The sequence below is a fragment of the Physella acuta genome, unplaced genomic scaffold (genome assembly GCF_028476545.2).
Source record: "Physella acuta isolate Inbredline_101_S28 unplaced genomic scaffold, ASM2847654v3 ptg000225l, whole genome shotgun sequence".
Classification (NCBI taxonomy): Eukaryota; Metazoa; Mollusca; class Gastropoda; family Physidae; genus Physella; species Physella acuta.
Window position 1 is genome coordinate 1,173,895 of NW_026731744.1, and position 20,367 is coordinate 1,194,261.

The 20,367-nt window shown below is 48.3% G+C and overlaps 2 protein-coding genes across 3 annotated transcripts; one reads left to right on the plus strand and one right to left on the minus strand.

Moving 5' to 3' along the window:
* The first annotated feature begins 8 nt into the window (after positions 1-8).
* LOC131937914 (neutral protease-like) lies at positions 9-6,761 on the plus strand. Its single transcript, XM_059295651.1, has 7 exons — positions 9-111; positions 2,912-3,019; positions 3,277-3,435; positions 3,931-4,063; positions 4,772-4,883; positions 6,145-6,262; positions 6,461-6,761. The coding sequence occupies exons 1-7, from the start codon at positions 10-12 to the stop codon at positions 6,596-6,598; spliced, it is 870 nt and encodes a 289-aa protein (XP_059151634.1). The 5' UTR covers position 9; the 3' UTR covers positions 6,599-6,761.
* Positions 6,762-6,843: 82 nt separating this feature from the next.
* On the minus strand, positions 6,844-19,042 carry LOC131937912 (uncharacterized). Of its 2 annotated transcripts, none has more exons than XM_059295642.1 (3): positions 18,997-19,042; positions 8,368-9,264; positions 6,844-7,753 (listed from the first exon to the last, which is right to left on the minus strand). In XM_059295642.1, the coding sequence occupies exons 2-3, from the start codon at positions 9,181-9,183 to the stop codon at positions 7,550-7,552; spliced, it is 1,020 nt and encodes a 339-aa protein (XP_059151625.1). In that variant the 5' UTR covers positions 9,184-9,264; positions 18,997-19,042; the 3' UTR covers positions 6,844-7,549. The 2 variants fall into 2 exon arrangements, with proteins under 2 accessions (XP_059151625.1, XP_059151624.1); XM_059295641.1 differs by lacking the exon at positions 18,997-19,042 and adding an exon at positions 11,455-11,644.
* Positions 19,043-20,367: the final 1,325 nt, after the last annotated feature.

Below are 20,367 nucleotides of genomic sequence, written 5' to 3' on the forward strand. Positions count from 1 at the left end.
TCCCAGCAGATGTGTCTTAACACGGCTGTCAAGGGCAACAAGTGCTCACTGACCAATAGCAAGGTCACGGTCAAACACTGCCAGAACGACTACGACCTCACCAAAGCTAATGTACTCACTCTTTGATGCTCTCCTTCCATGTCTGCCTACCTGTCTGTCCACCTTTCTGCCCATCTGTCTGCCCACCTGTCTGTCCACCTGTCTGTCCACCTGTCTGCCTACCTGTCTGTTCACCTGTCTACTTACCTGTCTGTCCACCTGTCTGCCCACCTGTCTGCCCACCTGTCTGTCCACCTGTCTGCCCACCTGTCTGCCCACCTGTCTGTCCACCTGTCTACTCACATGTCTGTCCACCTGTATGTCCACCTGTCTGTCCACCTGTCTGCCCACCTGTCTGCCCACCTGTCTGCCCACCTGTCTGCCCACCTGTCTGCCCACCTGTCTACTCACCTGTCTGCCCACCTGTCTGCCCACCTGTCTGTCCACCTGTCTGCCCACCTGTCTGCCCACCTGTCTGTCCACCTGTCTGCCCACCTGTCTTTCCACCTGTCTACTCACCTGTCTGTCCACCTGTCTGCCACCTGTCTGTCCACCTGTCTGCCCACCTGTCTGCCCACCTGTCTGTCCACCTGTCTGCCACCTGTCTGTCCACCTGTCTGCCCACCTGTCTGCCCACCTGTCTGTCCACCTGTCTACTCACCTGTCTGTCCAATTGTCTGTCCACCTGTCTGCCCACCTTTCTGCCCACCTTTCTGCCCACATGTCTATCCAACTGTCTGTTCACCTGTCTGTCCACCTGTCTGTTCACCTGTCTACTCACCTGTCTGTCCACCTGTCTGCCCACCTGTCTGTCCACCTGTCTGCCCACCTGTCTATCCACCTGTCTACTCACATGTCTGTCCACCTGTCTGTCCACCTGTCTGCCCACCTGTCTGCCCACCTGTCTGCCCACCTGTCTTTGCACCTGTCTACTCACCTGTCTGTCCACCTGTCTGCCCACCTGTCTGCCACCTGTCTGCCCAACTGTCTGCCCACCTGTCTGTCCACCTGTCTGCCACCTGTCTGTCCACCTGTCTGCCCACCTGTCTGCCCACCTGTCTGTCCACCTGTCTACTCACCTGTCTGTCCAATTGTCTGTCCACCTGTCTGCCCACCTTTCTGCCCTCCTTTCTGCCCACATGTCTATCCAACTGTCTGTCCACCTGTCTACTCATCTGTCTGTCCACCTGTCTGCCCACCTGTCTGCCCACCTGTCTGCCCACCTGTCTGCTCACCTGTCTATTCACCTTTCAACTCAGCTGTCTGTCCACCTGTCTGCCCACCTGTCTGTCCACCTGTCTGTCCACCTGTCTGCCCACCTGTCTGCCCACCTGTCTGTCCACCTGTCTGCCCACCTGTCTGCCCACCTGTCTGTTCACCTGTCTACTCACCTGTCTGTCCACCTGTCTGTCCACCTGTCTGCCCACCTGTCTACTCACCTGTCTGCCCACCTTTCTGCCCACCTTTCTGCCCACATGTCTATCCAACTGTCTGTCCACCTGTCTGTCCGCCTGTCTGTTCACCTGTCTACTCACCTGTCTGTTCACCTGTCTGCCCACCTATCTGTCCACCTGTCTGCCCACCTGTCTGTCCACCTGTCTGTCCACCTGTCTGCCCACCTGTCTACCCACCTATCTGCCCACCTTTCTGCCCACCTGTCTGCCTACCTGTCTGTTCACATGTCTACTCACCCGTCTGTCCACCTGTCTGTCCACCTGTCTGCCCACCTGTCTGTCCATCTGTATGCCCACCTGTCTGCCCACCTGTCTGTCCACCTGTCTGCCCACCTGTCTGTCCACCTGTCTACTCACCTGTCTGCCCACCTGTCTGTCCACTTGTCTGTCCACCTGTCTGTCCACCTGTCTACTCACCTGTCTGTCCAATTGTCTGTCCACCTGTCTGCTCACCTTTCTGCCCACTTTTCTGCCCACCTGTCTGTCCACCTGTCTGCCCACCTGTCTGCCCACCTGTCTGTTCACCTGTCTGCCCACCTTTCTGCCCACCTTTCTGCCCACATGTCTATCCAACTGTCTGTCCACCTGTCTGTCCGCCTGTCTGTTCACCTGTCTACTCACCTGTCTGTTCACCTGTCTGCCCACCTATCTGTCCACCTGTCTGCCCACCTGTCTGACCACCTGTCTGCCCACCTGTCTGCCCACCTGTCTGTCCACCTGTCTTCCCACCTGTCTGTTCACCTCTTTGCCCACCTTTCTGCCCACCTGTCTGCCTACCTGTCTGTTCACCTGTCTACTCACCTGTCTGTCCACCTGTCTGTCCAATTGTCTGTCCACCTGTCTGTCCACCTGTCTGCCCACCTGTCTGCCCACCTGTCTGTCCACCTGTCTGTCCACCTGTCTGTCCACCTGTCTGTCCACCTGTCTGCCCACCTGTCTGTCCACCTGTCTGTCTACCTGTCTGCCCACCTGTCTGTCCACCTGTCTGTCCACCTGTCTGTCCACTTGTCTTTCCACCTGTCTGTCCACCTGTCTGCCCACCTGTCTTTCCACCTGTCTGCCCACCTGTCTGCCCACCTGTCTGTCTACCTGTCTGCCCACCTGTCTGTCCACCTGTCTGTCCACCTGTCTGCCCACCTGTCTGTCCACCTGTCTACTCACCTGTCTGTCCACCTGTCTGTCCACTTGTCTGTCCACCTGTCTGCCCACCTGTCTGTCCACCTGTCTGTCCACCTGTCTGTCCACCTGTCTGCCCACCTGTCTGCCCACCTGTCTGCCCACCTGTCTGCCCACCTGTGTGTTCAAGTAACCAAGTAGTTAGAAACAATACTGCAGTGTGTAGCCTGAACCATTTACAGGTAGACTAAAGCATTAATGCGTGCAGGTAGAATAATAGTCACGTGATTCCCGTGTTGCAGGTGGTGACGTTCAACTGTGACGACGGACCAAACGACGCCATCAACGGCGCCTTCTCCCCAGCAGCCGACGCCTTCCACTACGCCAACCTCTACAACTGTTTCTTCAGGGTCAGTCCTGGGGGTGTGCATGGGGGTGGATATGGGGATGGGGTGGGGACGGGGTGGGCATGGGGAGGGAGTGGGGACGGGGTTCGCATTGGGGGACGAGGTGGGGGTTGATGTGAGGATTTGGTGGGGTGGGTTAAATGAGCGGATGGGGGTGGAGCTGCGGGTATACAACCAGTCAAACATCCCTACCATTTCCCCCTCCCCAATGTTCCCACCCACGCCCATGTTAACAATCTGTTCCGCCCCTACACGCCCAGGACCGGGGTCTGGGTCAGATGGTGCCCAGCGTGACCATCTACTGCCACTACGGCCCTGCCATAGACAATGCTTTCTTTGACGGCCGCAACATTGTGCTGGGGGACGGCGACGGCAACTTGACCTCGTCATTTGCTGACCCGGACATTATAGCCCACGAGGTCAGTTGACTGTCCTGTTGTCTGTCCTATAGACTGTCCTGTTGTCTGTCCTACATACTGTCCTGTTGTCTGTCCTGTTGACTGTCTTGTTGTCTGTCATGTTGTCTGTCCTGTTGTATATCCTGTTGACTGTCCTGTTGTCTGTCCTGTTTTCTGTCCTGTTGACTGTCCTATAGACTGTCCTGTTGACTGTCCTGTTGTCTGTCATGTTGTCTGTCATGTTGTCTGTCCTGTTGCCTGTCCTGTTGTCTGTCCTGTTGACTGTCCTATAGACTGTCCTGTTGACTGTCCTGTTGTCTGTCCTGTTGTCTGTCCTGTTGACTGTCCTATAGACTGTCCTGTTGACTGTCCTGTTGTCTGTCATGTTGTCTGTCATGTTGTCTGTCCTGTTGTCTGTCCTGTTGACTGTCCTGTTGTCCTGTTGTCTGTCCTGTTGTCTGTCTTGTTGCCTGTGCCCGAGATGACATCTGACCATGTGACATATGCCACCCCCAGATGACACATCGAGTGACCGCCAGCCTGGGGATCCTCAACTTTGACCAAGAGTCTCTGGCACTGGACGAGGCCATGTCCGACATCTACGCCATCGCCTTCAGGAACTACAGGAGCCCGGCCCTGGTCAATCAAAGTAGGTCACTCACAGGTCTTTAGAAAGTAGGTCACCCACAGGAACTACAGGAGCCCTTAGACAAAGTAGGTCATTCACATGTTTTTATAAAGTAGGTCATCCACAAGAACTAAAGGGGTCCGGATCTAGCAAAGAAAAGTCACTAATCTGTCTTCTGACTAAACTGTCCTGTCTCTCCTCTGACCAAAGTGTCCTCTCTGTCCAGTGACTAAAATGTCCTGTCTGTCATGTGACTAAAATGTCCTGTCTGTCCTCTGACCAAAGTGTCCTCTCTGTCCAGTGACTAAAATGTCCTGTCTGTCCTGTGACTAAAATGTCCAGTCTTTCCAGTGACTAAAATGTCCAGTCTTTCCAGTGACTAAAATGTCCTGTCTGTCCTGTGACTAAAATGTCCAGTCTTTCCAGTGACTAAAATGTCCTGTCTGTCCTGTGACTAAAATGTCCAGTCTTTCCAGTGACTAAAATGTCCTGTCTGTCCAATGACTAAAATGTCCAGTCTTTCCAGTGACTAAAATGTCCAGTCTTTCCAGTGACTAAAATGTCCTGTCTGTCCTGTGACTAAAATGTCCAGTCTTTCCAGTGACTTAAATGTCCTGTCTGTCCTTTGACTAAAATGTCCTGTCTGTTCTCTGACCAAAATGTCCTATCAGTCCAGTGACTAAAATGTCCTGTCTGTCCTGTGACTAAAATGTCCTGTCTGTCCTCTAGGACCCTACGACTGGAGATTTGGTGCTGGTGTCTACAGAGCAGGTAAAGACGGTCTTCGCTCCTTCGACAACCCTTCAGTCCGCCATGTCAGGGACTTTGACCCACTCAACCCGTAAGTAAACCCTGACCCTCAACCCTGACCCTCAACCCTGACCCTCAACCCTGACAATCAACCCTGGCCCTCAACCCTGACCCTCAACCCTGACCCTCAACCCTGACCCTCAACCCTGACCCTCAACCATGACCATCAATCCGTAAACTGTCCATGTTTAGCTGTCCATGTTGAACTGTCCATGTTGAACTGTCCATGTTTAACTGTCCATGTTCAACTGTCCATGTTCAACTGTCTATGTTCAACTGTCTATGTTCAACTGTCCATGTTCAACTGTCTATGTTCAACTGTCCATGTTTAACTCTCCATGTTCAACTGTCCATGTTCAACTGTCTATGTTCAACTGTCCATGTTCAACTGTCCATGTTCAACTGTCCATGTTTAACTGTCTATGTTCAACTGTCTATGTTCAACTGTCCATGTTCAACTGTCCATGTTCAACTGTCTATGTTCAACTGTCCATGTTCAACTGTCTATGTTCAACTGTCCATGTTTAACTCTCCATGTTCAACTGTCCATGTTTAACTCTCCATGTTCAACTCTCCATGTTCAACTGTCCATGTTCAACTGTCTATGTTTAACTGTCTATGTTCAACTGTCTATGTTCAACTGTCCATGTTCAACTGTCCATGTTCAACTGTCTATGTTCAACTGTCCATGTTCAACTGTCTATGTTCAACTGTCCATGTTTAACTCTCCATGTTCAACTGTCCATGTTTAACTCTCCATGTTCAACTCTCCATGTTCAACTGTCCATGTTCAACTGTCTATGTTTAACTGTCTATGTTCAACTGTCTATGTTCAACTGTCCATGTTCAACTGTCCATGTTCAACTGTCTATGTTCAACTGTCCATGTTCAACTGTCTATGTTCAACTGTCCATGTTTAACTCTCCATGTTCAACTGTCCATGTTCAACTCTCCATGTTCAACTGTCCATGTTCAACTGCCCATGTTCAACTGCCCATGTTCAACTGTCCATGTTCAACTGCCCATGTTCAACTGCCCATGTTCAACTGCCCATGTTCAACTGTCCATGTTCGACTGCCCATGTTCAACTGCCCATGTTCAACTGTCCATGTTCGACTGTCCATGTTCGACTGTCCAGGTTCGACTGTCCATGTTCGACTGTCCATGTTCAACTGTCCATGTTCAACTGTCCATGTTCAACTGTCCATGTTCAACTGTCCATGTTCAACTGTCCATGTTCAACTGTCCATGTTCAACTGTCCATGTTCAACTGTCCAGGTTTAACTCTCCAGGTTTGACGGTAACGGTGTCGTCTGCTACATCTACTACCTGCTCGTCTCCCAACACGGCCTCAGCCACGATGACGTTTTCAAGGCCTTCAACTTGGCCCACTTTGTCTACATGCAAGAGGTCAGTCTGACACGGCTAGTCACCTGTTTGTTGCTACCTGTTGAATGTTTGTAGTTACATGTTGTATGTATGTAGCTACATGTTGAATGTTTGTTGCTACCTGTTGAATTGTGTAGCCACATGTTGTAGGTTTGTTGCTACCTGTTGAATGTTTGTACCCTATATCGTTTATCCCCTCTTCCCCCCCCCCCCCCCCAGGAGACAACGTTCAAGTATTTTGGCTGTAGCCTGGTGCGGGCGGCCCTTGACCTCGGCTACGACAAGACCCACTTCATTAGCGCCGTGCAGGCTGTGGGCATCAGCCTCGACCGCTGCAGTTTGACCGGAAGTGGCTAAGTCAGGCTGCCGGCTAGATCAAGACACTGTTGCTGCTCCAAGAAAGTGAATACAGTTGTGTATCAACTTTTAAAATGTTATATTTAGAACAATATGAAGTTGTAAATAGGCAAGCAAATATGTATTGTACAGTATGTCCGCCAGTTGACAAATAAAATGTTACATCCAGACCAGTACTAGACTTGAATGTGTCAAGCACTAGAGCACACGTGAAACAAATAAAACTCTACAAGCTCGGGGATTGGCAAAACATTTTTATTGACGTCATCAGCGTGATGACGTCATCAGGAACTTATCACATCTTCGTCATATGGCCACACATATACACACACATTCAGGTGTATACACACACATCGTCACACACACACATCATCACACACACACTTCGTCACATACACACAGCGACAGGCTCACACACACAACTATACTTCATACATAGTCAAACAAGTACATATTTATACACACACACACACCGTTCCACATACACGCACACACTGTCACACACACACACACATACGTCTTCATGTTAAATAAAAAATATCATCACATAGTTAAACATGTATGAACTAATTAATGCAGCGATCATAGAAAAATATCACATAGAAATTGCTTGTATGTCTGCCCATACTAAAATATACAGGTACCCAACTAAGTACAAACATGCTACACGTATGTACAATAAACTTGTCAAACTGTACACATATATACACAATGAAAATAAATTTACGGGAATCCCCGTCATCAAATGCAAACATAAATTGACTTCTAAAAGTAAGTCAACAATCTCATGAAGCACGTGCATGGGCAGGTGAGTAGAAAATTTCTGGCAGCAGTCACCACAATGTCTGACACGGTCTGACCTTGACCTATGACCAGGTAGAAGTGCATGCCGGTAGGTGAGTGACGTCTCCACGAGACCAAATGATTGTCATGCAATGTTGGGTCCGCCCCTCACTGGTTGCTAGGCAACGAGACTCTGGGAATGCCGTACATAAGGAAGGGTTTGCCGCCCAGCGAGGTCTTGTTCTCGGCCTTGAAGAGCGAGACAAAGTCAATGGAGCTCTGGCTTAGCGGCCTCCTGGCCATGTCCTTCTTCTGCACGTGCACCTGGCCGTTCCGCTTGAGCAGGATCACGGTCGCCAGCTGCCGGTTTACCTGAGGGCACAAGATGGAGTAGAGTGAGCTAAACTAATCGGTTGGGAGATAACATCAGCTCAACTATTGAGTCGGGCTGATCTAGAGATAGCCGCATTAACTGCCAGAGAACTGCCAAAGACCAAGAAATGCCCAAGAAAAAGAACTGCCCAAGAACTTCCTCCAAGAAAAAGAACTGCCCCAAGAAAAAGAACTTCCTCCAAGAAAAAGAACTGCCCAAGAACTTCCTCCAAGAAAAAGAACTGCCCCCCGAAAAAGAACTGCCCCCAACAAAAGAACTGCCCCCTAGAAAAAGAACTGCCCCCTAGAAAAAGAACTGCCCCAAGAAAAAGAACTGCCCCCAAGAAAAAGAACTGCCCCCAACAAAAGAACTGCCCCCTAGAAAAAGAACTGCCCCAAGAAAAAGAACTGCCCCCAAGAAAAAGAACTGCCCCCAAGAAAAAGAACTGCCCCCAAGAAAAAGAACTGCCCCCAAGAAAACGAGCTGCCCAAGAACTGCCCCCAAGAAAACGAGCTGCCCAAGAACTGCCCCCAAGAAAACGAGCTGCCCAAGAACTGCCCCCAAGAAAAAGAACTGCCCCCAAGAAAAAGAACTGCCCTCAACATGTCCTTACCTGTTTCCTCCATGTCATCCAGGCGTTGTACTCGGGGCTCCCTGGGGTGACGGCTCCCTCTGCTCGTGGCTCTCGGGGGTCGGGGCTGCCTGGGGTCGCGGGTCTGGATAAGTTTTCGCTAGAGCCGGCGTGGTTTTCTTTGTCGTGGCTAACATCCGGCTTCCGGCTACTGGATGCGGGCCTGTGCTCAACCGCGCGCGGAATGTTGGTCACGTGACGTTTGTGGGGGTCACTGCGCCGCGTCTGGACGACCCTCCTGGATCTCTCCCCCCGGGGCGAGCCCTGGGGTGTGGCCAAGATGTTGTTGACTAGGAGCGAGTGGTCTTTGGCCGACTGACCCGCGGGGGTCTCCGCTTTGTTGAGATTGTTCAAATGTTCGGCGGGGGTCGTCTCAGGGGTCGTCTCAGGGGTCACCTCAGGGGTCATGTCGTAGTCGGGCTGGAGATCATCGACCCAGAAACCGTCAGGGTCAAGGTCGTGTTGTAGGGCCAGCTCTTGCTGCTGGGCGACGTCCTCCAGGAACCGCTCAATGTCCTCGTCTGACCACTCGAGGGGCGGGGCAGAGGGCAGACACGCGCTGTCTGCCGTCTGGAGCTCAAGCTCTAAGCTCTGAGCTCCGTCAGCCGGGAATGTCTTGTTTGAGCTCAAGTCTTTCTTCGCCTCGCTGTTGTCGCGGTTAGCTCTCAGCTCGTCACGTGGCTTGCGGTAAAGCCGGTCTGCCGGCACGCCGGCTAACATGTCCGCCTCACTGCCAAAGTCGATGTAACTCTTGTTGTAGAAGGAACTGAGGGTTGGGTACAGCTTGGACGCCGCCATCTTGTCTCGTCTGCTGGTTGTACTATGTCGTCTGCTGGTCGTGCACGATTAATGTCTGGTCACGTGGGTGCTGGGTATTTGCTGGAGAAACAAAACAAACAATTTCAAACTTCAACAAAACGAACAATTTCAAACTTCAACAAAACAAACAATTTCAAACTTCAACAAAACAAACAATTTCAAACTTCAACAAAACAAACAATTTCAAACTTCAACAAAACAAACAATTTCAAACTTCAACAAAACAAACAATTTCAAACTTCAACAAAACAAACAATTTCAAACTTCAACAAAACAAACAATTTCAAACTTCAACAAAACAAACAATTTCAAACTTCAACAAAACAAACAATTTCAAACTTCAACAAAACAAACAATTTCAAACTTCAACAAAACAAACAATTTCAAACTTCAACAAAACAAACAATTTCAAACTTCAACAAAACAAACAATTTCAAACTTCATACGAAACAATACACAAATTGAAGTAAAAATAGATATCACGTGTTTCAATCAAATCACGCGACATTTGCGCCAGCTAGACGATGGTTGACATTTTCAACACTTGATTCAACATTGCGACATTGTTGATTCAACATTGTGACAATGTTGATTCGACATTGCGACATTGTTGATTCGACATTGTGACAATGCTGATTCGACATTGTGACAATGTTGAACAACTAATACATCTTTTTTTGTCGAAAACGCACACACCTCAAAGGGTGACAGCACCTGATGTCAGGACAATGACAACTGACAACTATGTGACATGACGACAGTGTTTCTTCCAGCTTCCAGACTTTTTTCTCCGGGGGTGCACTTGAAATTTTCGGGGGGGGGGGGGGGGGGGGACAACAATTTCCGGGGGGGGGGGGGACACTGTCAAAAGTATATTATTTCTATATAAATTCCATTTCGTTCGGGGGGCGGTAGCCTTTCTTCGGGGGGGGGGGGGGGGGTGGCGGTGCCCACCCGAAGAGATGCCTGGAAGAAACTCTGCATGACGAGTGTCATCAAGGTGAGTCATCCATTTGACATTTCAGTTGACTCAACGGAAACTGCGCCCAGTGATGAGACGTGCTAAAAATAGATTGTTTGCTGAAGTTGAACAGCCCCGTCTAATGTCAACTTATGTAACTATGACGTCTAATGTCAACTTGTGTAACTATGACGTCTAATGTCAACTTGTGTAACTATGACGTCTAATGTCAACTTGTGTAACTATGACGTCTAATGTCAACTTGTGTAACTATGACGTCTAATGTCAACTTGTGTGGCTATGACGTCTAATGTCAACTTGTGTGGCTATGACGTCTAATGTCAACTTGTGTGGCTATGACGTCTAATGTCAACTTGTGTAACTATGACGTCTAATGTCAACTTGTGTAACTATGACGTCTAATGTCAACTTGTGTAACTATGACGTCTAATGTCAACTTGTGTGGCTATGACGTCTAATGTCAACTTGTGTGACTATGACGTCTAATGTCAACTTGTGTAACTATGACGTCTAATGTCAACTTGTGTAACTATGACGTCTAATATCAACTTGTGTGGCTCTGACGTCTAATGTCAACACTTGTGCCAGAAATAGCCAGACGTATAGAGTCACTGAGACGTTGAAGTGGGGTACAGGATTGTCACGTGACCTAGTTCAGCAGTCGTCGACCTGTGTGTGCGTCAGTGGTTGCCAGGTACAAGTTGGCCGCCAGCCAGCCAATTGGGCAAGTCAAGCTGTAGCACCTAGAGTCTTTTGTCCTGATTGGGAGACATCGTCTGGTTTCTCAAGAAACTCGTCAACGCTTCACACACACACACATACATTCACACACATAGAATATGTTGTGGCTACATTATAAAACCAGTTTTTAAAGTTTAAAATTTTCTCGCTGAAAAATGAAAACAAAAAAAGTTCAATCTAGGTGCTAGGATCTGTGTGGGCTGTCATGTTGTGAGGGGTTTGTGAGGATGTGTGGGGTGTGATGTTATGAAGAGTGTGTGAGATCTGATGGTGTGAGGTGTATAGGATGTGATGACGTCAAGCATTATGTCACTGACCAACACACACGAGTAGAACACGGCAGTTGACCTAGAAATACTAGCAGTAAATGAAATCACACGGGTTAACCTCCCTATTGGAGCAGAAAAGTTTTGAAGAAACAGGCGAATCATCAGCAGACACAGCGGTCATCGACGAACGGCTACTCTAAACACCGAACCAAATATACTTAAACGTTAACCAACGAGATACACAGCTAAACCACTTACCATTGTAGAGTGAAAAAAACGTATGCGAAATGTATTTGGTTCAACAAACCAAAGTTAACTTAAACACTGGAGAAAGTTGATCCTAAAATATGTTGAATAAATAATACTCCGAACGTTTGATTTGGGAAGGTTTTGGTCCGTTACTGCGCTACTGCCAACAGCTGACTGCGGCCTGCGCACTGTCGTCTGCTCTTATAACGGCGGCGACGTGCACGCTTGTCGTCAGGAATGGCGGCGTCACGCCTCACTGGGCGCACAGTTTTCAACTGCGCAACTTTTCTTTGTGGCGCGGCCAACTTTCCTGGCCGGCAGATCTGGGGCACGTGACGTCATACGCCGGAGAGAGTCGTCTCTATGTCAGTCTGTTAACTTGGCCAATCAAAATATGTTGGTCAATTAACTTAGCCACTAGCCAGTCAAAATATGTTGGTCTGTTAACTTAGCCAGTCAAAATATGTTGGTCTGTTAACTTAGCCAGTCAAAATATGTTGGTCAATTAACTTAGCCGGTCAAAATATGTTGGTCAATTAACTTAGCCGGTCAAAATATGTTGGTCTGTTAACTTAGCCAGTCAAAATATGTTGGTCTGTTAACTTAGCCAGTCAAAATATGTTCAAACAAGCCTTGACCATGAGATGTCATCGATGTCAGATCATCATGACATAGATGACAACAACAGTCTCAGACTTCTGACCTGTACTTGATGACCTCACGGGATTAGATAATGACGTCATCGGCCGACCACCACAACAGGAAACAACATCCCGCACGTGACCTGCGTGTGACCTGCCCCACAACAGCCATGTTGTGTCACTGATACCACAGGAAGATATTTGCTTATCCTGCTACCCCCTCCCCCACCCCATGTGTCCACTGAAGCAGGACTGTCAACAACCGATGCAACAGTCGGGAAAGGATTATTTCCCCTGCACCCACTTCACTGGGTTCACACGGTACTGGCAAGGTCATGTGACTTTATTTTGACTTACTTTTTGTGTAACGTAAGATGGCAATATGTATATATATATATATATATATATATATATATATATATATATATATATATATATATATATATATATATATAATGCCTCTAATCAATTACAGACATTACATAACACTTCATTTTTCGGGTTTGTACTTGGATTTAAAAGGAACCATTTCGGGGTCCCTTTAAAATTGAGGACCCCATTATTTGGGGTACAGCGGATAAAAGATACCCAGTGGCCCAACGATAGTAGAGAAGTAGAAATGGAAGCTGTATTAGAATGAATCAAGAAATGATGGCGTTGGTTGTGGTCAAATGAAATCAGACTCTCCCCATCCCCGGGGAAACATGGAGTCGCACAAATAACCAACTTGACGTCACGGTCTGTCTAATTGAGACCTTGTATTTTGGGGTACGGTCTGTCTAATTGAGAACATGTATTTTGGGGTACGGTCTGCCTAATTGAGACCCTGTATTTTGGGGTACGGTCTGTCTAATTGAGAGCCCGTATTTTGGGGTACGGTTTGTCTAATTGAGACCCTGAATTTTGGGGTACGGTCTGTCTAATTGAGACCCTGTATTTTGGGGTACGGTCTGCCTAATTGAGACCCTGTATTTTGGGGTACGGTCTGTCAGATTGAGAGCCTGTATTTTGGGGTACGGTCTGTCTAATTGAGAGCCTCTACTGTTCTGGGATAAAACCCTGTTGACTGACGGAGAATGACCTAGTTTGTATTTTGAAACTAGGTCGCCCACTAACCGTTACGTCCGAAATTCCAGACAAACGTCACTGATCTCTGCAGACTTCAGCCGTTATCTTAATCACGTGACACGGGTGGTGGGAATGGTGGGGGGGGGGGGTGTGACTTGTTAGAACAAACTGTGACCGCCGGGCTATGATCGGGGTCAGGCACTTGCCGCACTCGAACGTCCAGGGTAGGTTGCTGTGTTCGGGCTTTTAATTAGGGGCTGGGGCTTCTTATTAGGGGCTGGGGCTTCTTATTAGGGGCTGGGGCTTCTTATTAGGGGCTGGGGCTTCTTATTAGGGGCTGGGGCTTCTTATTAGGGGCTGGGGCTTCTTATTAGGGGCTGGGGCTTCTTATTAGGGGCTGGGGCTTCTTATTAGGGGTTGGGGCTTCTTATTAGGGACTGGGGCTTCTTATTAGAAGCTGGGGCTTCTTATTAGGGGCTGAGGCTTCTTATTAGGGGCTGGGGCTTCTTATTAGGGGCTGGGGCTTCTTATTAGGGGCTGGGGCTTCTTATTAGGGGCTGGGGCTTCTTATTAGGGGCTGGGGCTTCTTATTAGGGGCTGGGGCTTCTTATTAGGGGCTGGGGCTTCTTATTAGGGGCTGGGGCTTCTTATTAGGGGCTGGGGCTTCTTATTAGGGGCTTGGGCTTCTTATTAGGGGCTGGGGCTTCTTATTAGAGGCTGGGGCTTCTTATTAGGGGCTGGGGCTTCTTATTAGGGGCTGGGGCTTCTTATTAGGGGCTGGGGCTTCTTATTACAGATTTGGGCTTTTAATTAGAGGCTGGGGCTTTTAACTACTAGAGCCCTAAGTTTGAAGGAGCGCCCTCTAACTACTAGAGCCCTAAGTTTGAAAGAGCGCCCTCTACACCGCTGTTGTGTACACACAAATGGCCGGCGCTGCTGATTGGTTAAAATAAAAATTGGGGTGGGGAGGGGATAACTGTTCATTAAGTCAAAAATAGAACAGAAGTACTACTTCTATTTTTATCTATTACAATCCACCCCCCCCCCCCCATAGATGTGAGGGTGGGGGGTAGAGGTTTATTCTGCGCATCCAAATAGAAATGAACCAGGATGTTGCCAGGTTTTTTTTGTGTCTCGCTAGAGAAAATTTGGTGGTTGGACAAATGACAAATGGGCACATTTGAAACTGATGTGTGATGGCCTTTTAATGGCCAGATGAATGCTACACAGGAGATCATCAGGACAACAGGAGGACAACAGGAGGACAACAGGAGGACAACAGGAGGACATTAGCAGGACAATAGGAGGACAACAGCAGGACAACAGGAGGACAATAGGAGGACATTAGCAGGACAACAGGAGGACAATAGGAGGACAACCTCAGGACAACCACAAGACAATAGGAGGACAACAGCAGGACAACAGCAGGACAATAGGAGGACAACAGGAGGACAATAGGAGGACAACCTCAGGACAACCACAGGACAACAGCAGGACAACAGTAGGACAACAGGAGGACAACAGGAGGACAACAGGAGGACAACAGCAGGACAACAGGAGGACAATAGGAGGACAACAGCAGGACAACAGCAGGACAACAGCAGGACAATAGGAGGACAACAGCAGGACAACAGCAGGACAATAGGAGGACAACAGCAGGACAACAGCAGGACAACAGCAGGACAATAGGAGGACAACAGGAGGACAATAGGAGGACAACAGCAGGACATCCACAGGACAATAGGAGGACAACAGCAGGACAACAGCAGGACAATAGGAGGACAACAGGAGGACAATAGGAGGACAACAGCAGGACATCCACAGGACAATAGGAGGACAACAGCAGGACAACAGCAGGACAACAGCAGGACAATAGGAGGACAACAGGAGGACAATAGGAGGACAACAGCAGGACATCCACAGGACAATAGGAGGACAACAGCAGGACAACAGCAGGACAATAGGAGGACAACAGGAGGACAATAGGAGGACAACAGCAGGACATCCACAGGACAATAGGAGGACAACAGCAGGACAACAGCAGGACAATAGGAGGACAACAGGAGGACAATAGGAGGACAATAGGAGGACAACCACAGGACATCCACAGGACAATAGGAGGACAACAGCAGGACATCCACAGGACAATAGGAGGACAACAGCAGGACAACAGCAGGACAACAGCAGGACAACAGCAGGACAATAGGAGGACAACAGGAGGACAATAGGAGGACAACAGGAGGACAATAGGAGGACAACCACAGGACAACAGGAGGACAACAGGAGGACAACAAGAGGACAACAGGAGGACAACAGGAGGACAACAGGAGGACAACAAGAGGACAACAGGAGGACAACAAGAGGACAACAGGAGGACAACGGGAGGACAACCACAGGACAACAGGAGGACATCTGCAGTAAAAAAAACGTGATACGTCAAGTAAAACGAGGCAGCCCTCAAGTCAATTGATCAGGTTCACGCTTCGATGCAAATCAAACAGCACTACAGGCGGTGGGGGGGGGGGGGGGGGGAGCTGTAATCCTTGCCACGGAAGAAATACAGCACCTTGTAAGGTGTATAACAGCCGAGTTCTGACAGGACTGATTGATGTCTTCAGTGGTCTCATGTCAGTGGTCTCATGTCAGTGGTCTCATGTCAGTGGTCTCATGTCAGTGGTCTCATGTCAGTGGTCTCATGGCAGTGGTCTCACGTTAGTGATCAGTGGTCTTATGTCAGTGGTCTCATGTCAGTGGTCTCACGTCAGTGGTCTCACGTCAGTGGTCTCATGTCAGTGGTCTCATGTCAGTGGTCTCACGTCAGTGGTCTCATGTCAGTGGTCTCATGTCAGGGGTTTCATGACAGTGGTCTCATGTCAATGGCTGGTAGAGTCAGCCAGAAGTATAAGTCACGTGATATTTGATAAACCCACGAGAGTGAAGGAGGGAGCTGAGTGTGACATAACGATTAGCCGTACCACAAGACGTGAGGACCGTACCACAAGACGTGAGGACCGTACCACAAGACGTGAGGACCGTACCACAAGACGTGAGGACCGTACCACAAGACGTGAGGACCGTACCACAAGACGTGAGGACCGTACCACAAGACGTGAGGACTGTACCACAAGACGTGAGGACCGTACCACAAGACGTGAGGACCGTACCACAAGACGTGAGGACCGTACCACAAGACGTGAGGACCGTACCAAAAGACGTGAGGACCGTACCACAAGACGTGAGGACCGTACCACAAGACGTGAGGACCGTACCACAAGACGTGAGGACTGTACCACAAGACGTGAGGACCGTATCACAAGACGTGAGGACCGTACCACAAGACGTGAGGACCGTACCACAAGACGTGAGGACCGTACCACAAGACGTGAGGACCGTACCACAAGACGTGAGGACCGTACCACAAGACGTGAGGACCGTACCACAAGACGTGAGGACCGTACCACAAGACGTGAGGACTGTACCACAAGACGTGAGGACTGTACCACAAGACGTGAGGACCGTACCACAAGACGTGAGGACTGTACCACAAGACGTGAGGACCGTACCACAAGACGTGAGGACCGTACCACAAGACGTGAGGACCGTACCACAAGACGTGAGGACCGTACCACAAGACGTGAGGACTGTACCACAAGACGTGAGGACCGTACCACAAGACGTGAGGACCGTACCACAAGACGTGAGGACTGTACCACAAGACGTGAGGACCGTACCACAAGACGTGAGGACCGTACCACAAGACGTGAGGACTGTACCACAAGACGTGAGGACTGTACCACAAGACGTGAGGACCGTACCACAAGACGTGATGACCGTACCACAAGACGTGAGGACCGTATCACAAGACGTGAGGACCGTATCACAAGACGTGAGGACCGTACCACAAGACGTGAGGACCGTACCACAAGACGTGAGGACCGTACCACAAGACGTGAGGACCGTACCACAAGACGTGAGGACTGTACCACAAGACGTGAGGACCGTACCACAAGACGTGAGGACCGTACCACAAGACGTGAGGACCGTACCACAAGACGTGAGGACCGTACCACAAGACGTGAGGACCGTACCACAAGACGTGAGGACTGTACCACAAGACGTGAGGACTGTACCACAAGACGTGAGGACCGTATCACAAGACGTGAGGACCGTACCACAAGACGTGAGGACCGTACCACAAGACGTGAGGACCGTACCACAAGACGTGAGGACCGTACCACAAGACGTGAGGACCGTACCACAAGACGTGAGGACCGTACCACAAGACGTGAGGACCGTACCACAAGACGTGAGGACTGTACCACAAGACGTGAGGACTGTACCACAAGACGTGAGGACCGTACCACAAGACGTGAGGACCGTACCACAAGACGTGAGGACCGTACCACAAGACGTGAGGACCGTACCACAAGACGTGAGGACTGTACCACAAGACGTGAGGACTGTACCACAAGACGTGAGGACCGTACCACAAGACGTGAGGACCGTACCACAAGACGTGAGGACCGTACCACAAGACGTGAGGACCGCTGGATGTGACGCTCCAGTGAGCAGGCGGACTTGCCCAGGTGTACCCCCAGGTGTACCCCCAGGTGTACCCGTGTCCTCAGGTGCGTGGCCTAGCTGCTAACTAGGTCGCGGAGACATACAGCAAATAGTCCGGGCCCACTATGCCTAGATCTAGCGGAGTAATCCAGCCGCGCTTGGATTAATCCTAGCTGTGATAGCTGTCACCAGACAAGGGAACTTTGTTTTTTCTGAACCAGGGGAACACTAGGGAACATTCGGGGAACAAAGGCGACGCTGTTTGTCGGATATTACATCAAACATCAGGGGCTACAACCTTCAAACAATAACGCTCTTTGATAAAGGGTTAGCTGCTCCTGGGGAATTAGCTCCCCTTCGATCGTTGTGATTAGACGGTTTATGTGTAGAGAAATCTTGCAGTTACCTCCCGTTGAGTGCTACACATGAGTCACCCCCACCCCCCTTGCTCACCACTGGCCAAATGTTTAGGAAATACAACAGCTAGAATAGACGTCACTAAATAAAGTAATACTTTACGCTATTTTCGATTTCTCAAAAAAAAAAACGCATGTGTATTTATAAAGTAGGGCCTACTTATAATATTCCACACTATTGTACAAACATTGTTTGCCGTTCACTTGGTGCGAAATTCTTTTTTCTATGAGATTCTATTCTATTTTAAAAAGTTTAAGTAAATAAAAATGGATTAAAAATATTGTCTATATCCCGAGTTGCCATCCCCCGTAGTGTTATATAAGAATATTCTAGAAAATTTAGGGGAGATCACTCCCGGTTTATTTTTTAACCAAAAACGCTTGTCTCAATAATTATTTTTGTTTCATAATTGTTTCAACTTAATAAATTTATATTTTTCATTTTTTTAACTTGATTGATTCATATCTTTACAGTTGAACAGTTTAACTTTCTAGACTTGCCCATCTGTGTAAGATTTGGGGAAGAACTCAGCCCCAATTTATAACAGCCTCTAGCAGAAAATATGGTGCATCCTTTTTTCTATCATCAGTTTTAATTAGGGGTTGGGTGAGTGAGGGGTGATTTCTTGAGGTGACGTCACTGGGTATTAATCAACATCTCAATTATAGATGCTAACTACCTTCAAAAGAAAACGGGCACAATTATGTGCGAGTGTGTCCCAATGAGCAAGTTGTATCAGCAACCCACAGTAAAAACGCCTTGGTAAATCTATCACTGTATCGTACATATCAACTCATCAGCAAGATGAATTCACCGTATCATTAAATGATATCTAAGATAATAAAATTAACTCAAAACATACCTGATCACTGCTAGCTGTCACAAGGGCTACCTGCTACTGACTCAAGACGTAAGACAGAACGGCGTTTTGATTGGTTTGTGGCCGACCCCCTCCCCACCCCCTTATTTGACACACACGGAGTTACGTCAGTGCATGACGCTGTTGTTAACCGGTGTTGCCCCCTCCCCTCCACTTATTGTTGTTCTTTAACAAATGTTACGTTAGCTCTATGACGAACTCATATATATATATATATATATATATATATATATATATATATATATATATATATATATATATATATATATATATATACTAGACTAGACTACTCATCATCCCTTGGATAACTGGATTTCCGGGGTCATCCATAAAAAAACATCACGTCTGTCACTTATCGTCACAAAAACCAGACCCCACATTCAAAAAGACGTCACACCTCAGACGTTCTTGTCTTTTAAAAACACCTATTTCGGCTGAGCATGGGTCTGACAACAATATCCCTTTATATGCTGAGATCACAAATACAGGTCAACTCTACTTCACTTGCCCAGTGTCCAGTCTACCGCCCCCCCCCCCCCCCGGAGAAAAAAGTCTGGAAGAAACACTGACACCAACATAGGCTGAGCATAGGTCTGACCACGTTACCCCTTCTTATGCTGACGTCACGGGTGCAGTGTTTCTTCCAGACTTTTTTCTCCGGGGGGGGGCACTTGAAATTTTCGGGGGGGGGGGGGGGCGGTAGAATTTCTTCGGGGGAGGGGGGGGGGACACTGTTAAAAGTATATATTTTCTATATAAATTATATAAATTTCATTTCGTTCGGGGGGGGGGGGGGCGGTAAAAATTTTTCGGGGAGATGCCTGGAAGAAACTCTGCACGGGTGAATTCTATACCTACCCATCTCTATTTCGCCTGCCCAGTGTCCCGCCAAGTCTCAGACATCTTTTTATCGTTTACAAAAAGATTCCGGCCGAGCATGGTTCTGACCACACTATCCTTTCATATGCCAAGAACACAGAAACAGGTGAACTCTACTTCACCTGCCCCGTATCCTGCCAAGTTCCGATAGACAACTTTATCATTCACATCAATAAAAAAAATTACAAAAAAAATTAATATTCACAAGATGTGTTTCGAACCCGTACCACACACACGGTTAGCGATTACACTATCAACTCACCTATCTGGAAAGTTACAACTATAAGCAATTTAGCGGTATAGAATCCTTGTATGAAACTTAAGTTATGCAAATAGGCCCTAGATCGAGCATTTCAAATTTAATATTATCCCAAATTATCCTATTCCATAGCTAAACAAACAAAGATTTATATAAAGAAAAATATTAAGGCCTAAAATAGTATAGTATATCTAGATAGAGCTAGATCTAGAATT

Coding starts and splice junctions, on each gene's coding strand:
- LOC131937912 (XM_059295642.1), bottom strand. CDS start 9,183: ATGGCGGCGTCCAAGCTGTACCCAACCCTCAGTTCCTTCTACAACAAG. Junction 7,754..8,367: donor GGATGACATGGAGGAAACAG/GTAAGGACATGT, acceptor TTGTGCCCTCAG/GTAAACCGGCAGCTGGCGAC.
- LOC131937914 (XM_059295651.1), top strand. CDS start 10: ATGTGTCTTAACACGGCTGTCAAGGGCAACAAGTGCTCACTGACCAAT. Junction 3,020..3,276: donor TCTACAACTGTTTCTTCAGG/GTCAGTCCTGGG, acceptor CTACACGCCCAG/GACCGGGGTCTGGGTCAGAT. Junction 4,884..6,144: donor GACTTTGACCCACTCAACCC/GTAAGTAAACCC, acceptor TTAACTCTCCAG/GTTTGACGGTAACGGTGTCG.